This window comes from Trachurus japonicus, chromosome 19 (assembly GCF_045865225.1).
Source record: "Trachurus japonicus isolate A0001 chromosome 19, Traja_1.0".
Classification (NCBI taxonomy): Eukaryota; Metazoa; Chordata; class Actinopteri; order Carangiformes; family Carangidae; genus Trachurus; species Trachurus japonicus.
Window position 1 is genome coordinate 575,001 of NC_140925.1, and position 10,017 is coordinate 585,017.

At 43.5% G+C, this 10,017-nt stretch overlaps 1 protein-coding gene across 1 annotated transcript in view; it reads right to left on the minus strand.

The window, feature by feature from the left end:
* The window catches only part of ankrd22 (ankyrin repeat domain 22), a 9,325-nt gene extending 1,648 nt beyond the window's left edge, over positions 1-7,677 (minus strand). The window contains exons 1-4 of the mRNA XM_085761328.1: positions 7,643-7,677; positions 3,561-3,752; positions 2,224-2,331; positions 749-826 (exon numbers count right to left, since the gene is read on the minus strand). Of these exons, the coding sequence (XP_085617454.1) occupies positions 749-826; positions 2,224-2,331; positions 3,561-3,752; positions 7,643-7,663 (399 nt within the window). The 5' untranslated portion in view covers positions 7,664-7,677. The remainder of the gene's footprint in view (positions 1-748; positions 827-2,223; positions 2,332-3,560; positions 3,753-7,642) is intronic.
* Between the last annotated feature and the right edge of the window lie 2,340 nt (positions 7,678-10,017).

The window sequence follows — 10,017 nt, forward strand, 5'->3', positions numbered from 1 at the left end:
TAGGGCCACATTGACGTCGTAAGTCGTAACATTATGAGAATAAAGTCGTAAATTTGCGAGAATATAGTGGTAAATTTACAACTTTATTCTCACAAATTTACGACTTTATTCTTGTAATGTTATGGTACGTTTCTCGTAGGAAATGTACGACTTTTTTCTCGTAGGAAATGTACGGCTTTATTCTCGCAAATTTACGATTTTATTCTCGAAGTCTGTGTTGTTGGTTTTTTCTCAGTGTGGCCCTAATACTGCAGCCTCGCAAACCAGCCTCTCGCGGAAATGCATTTCATTTCATTTCATTTCATTTCTCGGGAGAGTCTGGCCTCATCCCCGTTGTAAGCGTTTGGGGTGGATGGGAGTAGTAGCAAAGACGGTTTAATATCTTTGGTGTAGTGACGGGGCTTTGCACCAGTCGGTCCCTGATTGGCCAACGTGCTGTGTCAATCACAGCGGGCGACGCTGATTGGCTCTTAGGCCTTCTGAGGGTTTCAGTCCAAACGCTTAGAATGGGGATGAGGCCAGACTCTCCCTCGGAATGAAATGAAATGAAATGAAATGCAGTTCCGCGAGAAGCTGGTTTACGAGGCTAGTAATACTCCGTCGTAATTTACTATTATTTATTTTCAAATGTCACTAATTATATGAATTTTTTACTGAGAAAATCTGGAATCTGGAAATTAGGAACTGGAAAAAGTCTGGAATTTGGAAATTGTGTAGGAACCCTGTGTGTGTGTGTGTGTGAACTCACGTAGTCGACAGCGTTGACGTTCACGCTGCTGCTCAACACGACCGTCATCAGAGAGCAGAGCTGACGCTGTTTCTGTAACTGCAACACAAATACACACAGAGACACACAGAGACACACACACACAGAGACACACACACACACACACACACACACAGACACACACACACAGACAGATAGACAGACACACACACACACACACAGACACACACACACACACACTAGTCAGAACCTCCACTGTTCAGCAGTGATGGGAGTAACGACATTGTTACACCATACTTTTAAAAAGTAATACAGTTACCAGTTACTTTCCCCAAAAAAGTAACTGAGTTAGTAACTGAATTACTACATGATAAAAGTAACTAATTACCAGGAAAAGTTACTATTGGGTCACTTTTTTCAAAATAAAATGTCAGATATGTATGATATCAGATATGATATGTAATATGTCAGATTACTTCGACTCCCCCTTTAACCTCCTGTTCATGTGGAACTAACCAACTCACTCAGTATCCCTCCGCCTGAGTGGAGGGATACTGAGTGAGTTGGTTAGTTCCACATAAACAGATTGTTTCAGACCAGTTGATGAACTGAAACTAAAGTGTTTGTAATGTATAACTACACTTCAACAGTAGAGTCAAAACTGAGTTATAACGGAGGAAACAGTAACTTTATGATTACTGTTACTGATAAAAGTAGCTGTTAGTAACTCTGTTATTTTCATCACTGTATACAATGCAACTTTTTGACATTTGAACTTTTTCTAAAAAAAAAGCAACTCAATAGTTACGTTTCCTGGTAATTAGTTACTTTTATAATGTAGTAATTCAGTTACTAACCTTTTTGGGGGAAAGTAACTAGTAACTACAACTTATTACTTTTTAAAAGTAACGCAACCCAACGCTGCTGTGTTCAATCAATCAATCAATATAAACTTTATTGTCCCCGGAGGGAAATTAGCTTTGGACAGTCAACTTCTCCAGCAGCTGCATCTCATAAAAACACACAAAGACAGACACAACAGTACGTTTAAATAACGTCAAAACGTTTTCCATTCACTCCTGAGTGTCTACAGATAGACCAGATACTGCACAGCCCTCGTTGCCTTGTGGTTGCTACCAAGAAAGAAAAAATAAAAGTAAAACCTACAATAAATATGGTAAATAAATAAGCACTGATAAGAATCTATAAAGTGTAGAGTGTGTTGGGGACTTCTAAAAGATCCTAAAAACCAGTAGATAAATGATCTCCAAAAAAATAAAACCTATTTAAGAGGTGGATGGATGTTGGGAGGAAAGAGAGCTTGTAGCAGTTACTTTTACACCGGCTTGCTCTGTATCGTCTCCCCGAGGGCAATAATTCATGTTCTTGATACAGAATATGTGAAGGATCGTTTAAAATGTTATGTTATGTTGGACTGCGTTACTAAAGAGGAGCGGTGGTGGGACGCTGAGGGGCCGGAGGGTCAGTGAACGCACCATGAGGAAGTATCCCAGCAGCAGGATGGGCATCAGCACGGTGACCAGCAGGTAGTCGAGTAGAGACAGACCACGCTTAGACACGTAGTGGAGACACGTCCTCTGTTTCTGAGACACACACACACACACACACACACACACACACACACACACACACACACACACAGAGACACACAGAGAGAGACACACACACACAGAGACACACAGAGACACACACACAAAGGTGATTCAACAGGAAGGACGAAAGGGATAGTTCAACATTTAGTCAAATTGTCCCATCACCATAACCCCTATAGTCATAGCAGTAGGTTCGTTACCTTTAATTGTCGGTGCAAGCTGTTTTTAGAACGGCGGAGCAGAGCCGTGAGCTGCTCAGAGCTACGCTATGGAGGCTCATTATGGGATTTCTTGGTTTCCCTCATCAAACTCATCAAATACACAATCCAACAACTCCACAACGCTCTGGTGGACAAGTTGTGAGCTGCACATTCACCACGCTATGAGATAATAACACAACGTTACCACACAGAGTTGTTTTAGAGGGAAATACAGAGACTGTTGATGAAAAACTGTCCCTGAAGGCAACGTGCATCAGTGGTTTTACATGAATTTCCCTCTAAAACAACTCTGTGTTGTTTTGTGGCTGCGTGAGAAGTTCTTCTGTGTTTACATCAAACATCCATCTTTATTACTCTATTTATTATGATCAATACTATGAATAATCATGCTGCTATGAGCACTTTGCACTTTGTCCACCACACATACAGTATATAACAATCAACATCTTGCTACTATGAGCTCTCCTACTTCATACATGTTTTTATTTTATTTAACCAGGCAAGCAAATGAAGACCAAAATTCTTATTTTCAAGTGCAGCCTGAGGGGGAAGGGGGAGGGGAGTGCTAAAAGTGAAACAAGGTTAATAAATTACACAGAAAAATTCTATACAATACAGTACATAGAATATATCAATATAATCAATAAAATAGAAAAATAAATATGTTGTTGTCTAAGTGTTGTCCATTGTCTAACTGTGTGTGTTTATGCCTCACCTTTGTATAGTAGCTTGTATTCTGTGTATTTTATTACTTTTATGTTATGTGTAGGGACTACAGATGGAAATGAGCTGGGAGCTAAATCTGGTGCAACCATCTTTTCATTTTTTTTCCTTTAAATTATTAATATAATTGCACGTTGTCCCTCATTAAACTAATAAACTAAACTAAACTAAACTGATGATTTACAACGACAAACAAACGTGTCGATTTTGGGTGAACTATCCCTTTAAAGAGGCTCCTGTTGCTGCTGCTGCGTTCAGAGCTACAAACTCTTGTACCTTATTGGTCAGGTGGACGTCGGCTCCGTTGTCCAGCAGGTACTGGACGGTCCTCAGGTTGCCGCGGCGACAGGCGGCGATGAGGGGCGTGTCCCCGGTGCGGTCGTCACGGGCGTTGAGCCGCTCGCCGTCGTCGCTCAGCAGGAGGAACAGCTGCTGCACGTCACCGTCGTAGGCTGACTGACAGGCCGGCTGCACACACACACACACACACATGACCTCTGACCTCACAGCCTTTCAAAGTAAAAGCTTTAAAGGGATAGTTCACCCAAAATTTAAATTTCTTTACTCATGATCTCCTCCTCCCCCTCACGTGGACTAAGGGCTGGGAGAAGTTTCAGAGTCCTCCGTGGCTTCTCTGAGTTACAGGGGGTCTCGGCGTAGCAGTGCATGTCCATATGACGGTTGCTAATGGATACCAACTGTCTTCGTAACAAAAAGACACACCAAAAAAACATCCAGATACCTCCATGCTGCTCCTATGTAATGTCCGTCTGGTATTGAAGCTCCGACATGAGAAATTGTTCTGAAAAAAATTAAATAAGTCTATATTTCAAGCTTGTTTGTAGCGGAAGCTTCTCGAAGCTCCTCTTTCCGGTTCGTCCAAATTTGACGAGAGCCGAGTTCCCCTTCTGATGGAACATATGGAAATATATTAGGCTATATTGTATAATAATAATATATATTCCCAGTTCGTCCAAATTTGACGAACCAGGAAGAGGAGCTTCAAGAAGCTTCCACTACAAACAAGCTTGAAATATAGACTTGTTTATTTTTTTCCGGGACAATTTCTCATTTCAGGGCTTCAATACAAGACGGACATTACTAGGGCTGACCCAAAAAAATCGAAGCTTCGAAGCTTCGTTCGTTGCCATTTTTTTTTTCTTCCTTTTTTCCTTCCTGACACCGGTTCTCATCGGCACTTGTTACATTAAAATGAGTAGGCGACTTGGCATCTGGAAACCTGCCTGATTTTGGAGATATGCAGTGTTAGTTTGCCATTACTGTCATTATTTACGCTATAACCCCCCCCCCCCCCCGCCCCGTTACGATCGTGCACCCCCCGGCCGTCGGAGCTTCGATTAAAATTGATTTTATGTCCGCGAAGCTTCGATTATCAAAATATGATAATCTGGTCAGCCCTAGACATTACATACGAGCAGCATGGAGGTATTTGGATGTTTTTTGGTGTGTCTTTTTGTTATGAAGACAGTTGGTATCCATTAGCAACCGTTATATGGACATGCACTGCTACGCCGAGACCCCCTGTAACTCAGAGAAGCCACGGAGGACTCTGAAACTTCTCCCAGCCCTTAGTCCACATGAGGGGGAGGAGGAGATAATGAGTTAGGGAATTTCAATTTTGGGTGAACTATCCCTTTAACAACTATTACAAACATGTTCCTGAGGGGACGAGAGGCCCGGAGCGACACCTGAACTCCACACGGGGACCACGGCAACAGGTCAGACCTGAATCTGGATCCACTTCACCTGGACCTGCTCCACATTCCTTTGTTTTTTCTTTTTTTTCACTGTTGTTTACTTGTTTTTATTTGCAATTATATCGTTTAGAAAACCTATAAAGACAGACAGTCCACACAGACACAATCCCATCCCCGACCCTGCAGAATATGAAAACACACGATAGAAAGCAGTTCAACACATACAGCTACCATACAATTATACATAATGACATTCAGCCAATGGAAGCTTCGATTTGAGGGATTGTTTTCATTAGAGGCCCCATTGAGACAAAGTCCTGGTTTGTCCTTCACACTGTAGCTACATCAGGTTCAATATGACAGAGTTTCATTCCACCGTCGTGCAGTTGTTGATTTACAATGTGTTAAAGGGACAACCAGGAGTTTTGTTAAAGTGAAGTGTTTCCTCACTACATTTCTGAGCCTCCGCACCGTGAAATTCTTTGACCGGCGCAAGACAGACTCATGTTTTCATTCATCAAGAATTAAAGTCAGAGGTTGGAAGACGATCACATACCGTCGTAGTTCCCACCATAAACGGAGATTCATACGGCGGCGTTATTCTCATGACTCGCCACGAAACCGAAAGTAAAGAAACGCTGGTCGGCTCGCCCAGCATTTCCACCACCACTAATAATAACAAAATAACCATAGACACAAAACCATAGATTTATCTAAAATGGACCATTAACAAGTGGTAACGGAGATTCATCCACATTAATATCAGACTTTTTATAACCAAATAGAAACTCATCGTTGTCCCTTTAAACTACATTTTCTAGCAGCTGTGGTGGGTAATAAACTCAGTCTGTTGCTGCTCCACATTCCTGCTTCAGGCTGATCGGCTCCAGATGCTCTGACTCCTCTGAGCCGGGGATCGAACCTCCGATCCCTGTACCCGCTGAGCTGCTGTCCCCTCAGGTAACAGGTACACAGATACACCTGTTACCTGTTACCTGAGGGGACAGCAGCTCAGGGGGGGCGGTGAGCTGTTTGTTCTGCAGCTCAAACACAAACTGTTGGTTTGGTCTCAAACGACTCAGTCACTGGGTGAGTTGGTGTAAACCACCGCCGGCTGTGACAAAAACATGATATTAAAGCTTTTTATTCTGCACTTAAAGGAGACATATTATGCTAAACTCACTTTTTCATAGCTTTAGTATAATGTGTATTTGCCTCTTCACCCCTTAAACGTCAGTTTTGACGACTACGTCAACATTTTGTAAACTGTCATAGTCAGAAAATGTGTCTCTTAACAAGCCGTTTTAATTTCACCCGGTTTATTACATCACAAGCTGGGTGATGTGAACATTCAAGCCCTCGCTCCCGTGGTTACCATGGTTACCTCAGCTACCAGAGCGAAGGATCTAAAGCAAGGGTGTCAAACATGCGGCCCGTGGGCCAGAACCGGCCCTGCGGAGGGTCCAATCTGGCCCTCAGGATGAATTTGTCAAGTGTGAAAATTTGAAATTGCACATATTTTTATCAATAAATTTCAAGTGGTTCATAATATGTTTTGTAAAAGGATAGTTCAGTAACTGCAAACATACAAAAACAGAGGAAAATTTCAATTTTAAAAATATATTTAAAGGTTATTGTGCTATTATTTTACTATAGTCCGGCCCACTTGAGATTAAATTGTGCTGTTTGTTGCCCCTGAACTAAATTGAGTTTGACATCCCTGTTCTAAACCGACTGTTTAGAGCAGGGCTGTGAAACTGGTGTGTAGTGAACCCAGCTGTGCTCAATCTGATAGCAGCATGTTAGTAACGTTACTGTTAGACATCAAGGTGCCATGTCAAGAAGCAGAGATGAGCAGAATATCCCTTTATTCCCTTTAATGTATTTTATTCAGCACTTAAGTAGCCTAATTATTATCAGTGAGATCCATAGTCTGAACCTGAACCTGAACTCCTTCATCTTTGTCTTTCAAGACCCAGAGAGACAAACTGCAAACAAAGAACTAAACCAGACTGAACTAACAACACAACACAGACACACAATCAACCTGATTACAGTCTGATGAGTTTAACAACACAACACAGACACACAATCAACCTGATTACAGTCTGATGAGTTTAACAACACAACAACACAACAGAGAACAAACAGAGGAGAAAGAAACACTGTGATGCCTCAGGAAGAGTGAGTCTGTCACATGGAGCTGCTGCTGCTGCTGCTGCTGCTGCTGCTGCTGCTGCTGCTGCTGCTGCTGCTGCTGCTGCTGCTGCTGCACAGGACCAAACTGGACTGCACTCAAACACAGTCAGAGGATTCAAGACTCAGTCCTCTGATGGAGAAACTGGAAGACAACCATGTTCACCTGTTCACCTGTACACCTTTCTACCTGTACAACATTACATCTTTATCTTTATCTCTACATCTCTCTATCCGTCTATCTCTCTCTCTATCTGTCTGTGGTAGCGACCTTAGCGATGCTCCTCCGGTCACAGCTGTTTCTACCTGAGCGCGTGTCGGTCGGTCGGTCGGTCGGACACCTGTCTGTCACACTGACGTCACACTGACGTCACACCGAAGCTGCGTTTTGGTGTAAAACACAAAATAAAAGCACTGAAACAGAGAATAATAAAGAGTTGTTACCTCAGAGTAAACCAGCCCCATGTCTCTGTCTCTGTCTGTGTGTGTGTCGACCGGCGGGAACTCACCTGGAGACGTCAACACCACACACCTGCTGCACGCGCACTTCCTGTCACCTTCTTTCAGAATAAAAGACCCACGCTCTCTGACTCTGTCGCTGCTTTTCATTTACTTAAATCAAACCTCCACAGTTCATTTAAAGGTGAACTCGTCACTCCACAGTGTGAACAGGACGGAAGTAAATACATTTAATGTTATTGTTCAGAAATAAAAGTTTAAACCGCCTGCTTTTATTTTGTAGTAGCAGCTGTGTGACTTCCTGTGTGTCACCGTCTCACTGCGGAGGAGCTGACGGATCAAACTGAAGGAAGAGAAAAGAATTCTTCTATCTGTGATTCAGTCATCTGACTCACACACACACACACACACACACACACACACACACACACACACACACACACACACACACACACACACACACACACACACACACACACACACACACACACACACACACACACACACAGCCTGTTCACACCTTGTTGTGATGAGACGAGTCCTCACAGGAACCAGAATCAGAGGCCAGATGGAACTGGATGAGAACAGATACAGATACAACCAAGGAGATGAAATCAGTAAATACATAAATCAAAGTTGTGGTATTGGTAGAGATACAGTAGCTACCATTCAACAGGTAGAAGAATTACACAGAGAGAAAAGAGAAAGGCCATGTTGGCTCAGGATCGAGTTGCACCTTATGCTCCACAGGGGTTCACCTGACAAAAAAAATTATAAATAAAATAAAAAAACTTTATGGATAGGTCTGAAGTTGCTGAACAGATTTGATGTGTTGAAAGTGAAAAAAATGTCATATATGAGATTTTTATTGCAGTTTAATGAGAGGGTCCTGAGGGTAACAGGTGGGGGGGGGGGGCACAAGGGTTAAGTTTGATCCCCATTAGCTGATGTAGTTTACATCAACTCTTCTTCCTGGGGTCCGATCATTGATAAACAGACACACCTGTATGAGGTCATCAGGTGTACGGTGGCCCCGAGGGACCAATCAGAAAACACAACAACTAAAGAGAAAACACAAATTAAGCGTATAGCGTTAGTTCTGGCAGGCCATGACGTCAAGCTCTAATCAGCACAGCGTAACTGTCTTCACCTGTGCAGGTCAGCTGATGGCTCAGCTGACTCCCCTATTGGGGAACTGCATTCAGGGCGCGCTGTTTAAACTGCTGTAGCCCGACGTCACCTCCCTTGCTGCTGCTGCTTCCTCTGCCGGCTTTTTTGCAACCCACCTCCGCCCCAGCTCCTCCTGTCATTATATCTTGTTGGTTGCTCTGCTCTGTCTGGGTTTTCTTTGCTGCTGCGCTCCCTGCTTATGCCGTTCATGATGGCTCGTGAAGGGCAGGAAGGTGCTCTTCCTGCCTCAGGCTTTCCACGCAAGCACGTGGAAGAGCAGGGGGTCCCAGAACAGTACCATACCGCCAAACTAAACTGTGCAAGTAAATTAATATTATTTTGACATAGTGGTCCTGACAGAACAGTCATTTGCCGTTAAAAACGCACTTCCCTCGCTTTTAACTCACCTTCATTTGAATTTGTTTTATCTGTCATTCTCTAAAAGCACTTGCAGTCTGTTCTTTTACTCTGCCCTTGCCTTGTCTCCTTACCTTGTCTCCTTACCTTGTCTCCTTACCTTGTCTCCTTGCCTTGTCTCCTTACCTTGTCTCCTTACCTTGTCTCCTTACCTTGTCTCCTTGCCTTGTCTCCTTACCTTGTCTCCTTGCCTTGTCTCCTTGCCTTGTCTCCTTACCTTGTCTCCTTACCTTGTCTCCTTGCCTTGTCTCCTTACCTTGTCTCCTTGCCTTGTCTCCTTACCTTGTCTCCTTGCCTTGTCTCCTTGCCTTGTCTCCTTACCTTGTCTCCTTACCTTGTCTCCTTACCTTGTCTCCTTACCTTGCCTCCTTGCCTTGTCTCCTTACCTTGTCTCCTTGCCTTGTCTCCTTGCCTTGTCTCCTTACCTTGTCTCCTTACCTTGTCTCCTTGCCTTGTCTCCTTGCCTTGTCTCCTTACCTTGTCTCCTTGCCTTGTCTCCTTACCTTGTCTCCTTGCCTTGTCTCCTTACCTTGTCTCCTTGCCTTGTCTCCTTACCTTGTCTCCTTGCCTTGTCTCCTTGCCTTGTCTCCTTACCTTGTCTCCTTACCTTGTCTCCTTACCTTGTCTCCTTGCCTTGTCTCCTTACCTTGTCTCCTTGCCTTGTCTCCTTGCCTTGTCTCCTTACCTTGTCTCCTTACCTTGTCTCCTTGCCTTGTCTCCTTACCTTGTCTCCTTGCCTTGTCTCCTTGCCTTGTCTCCTTACCTTGTCTCCT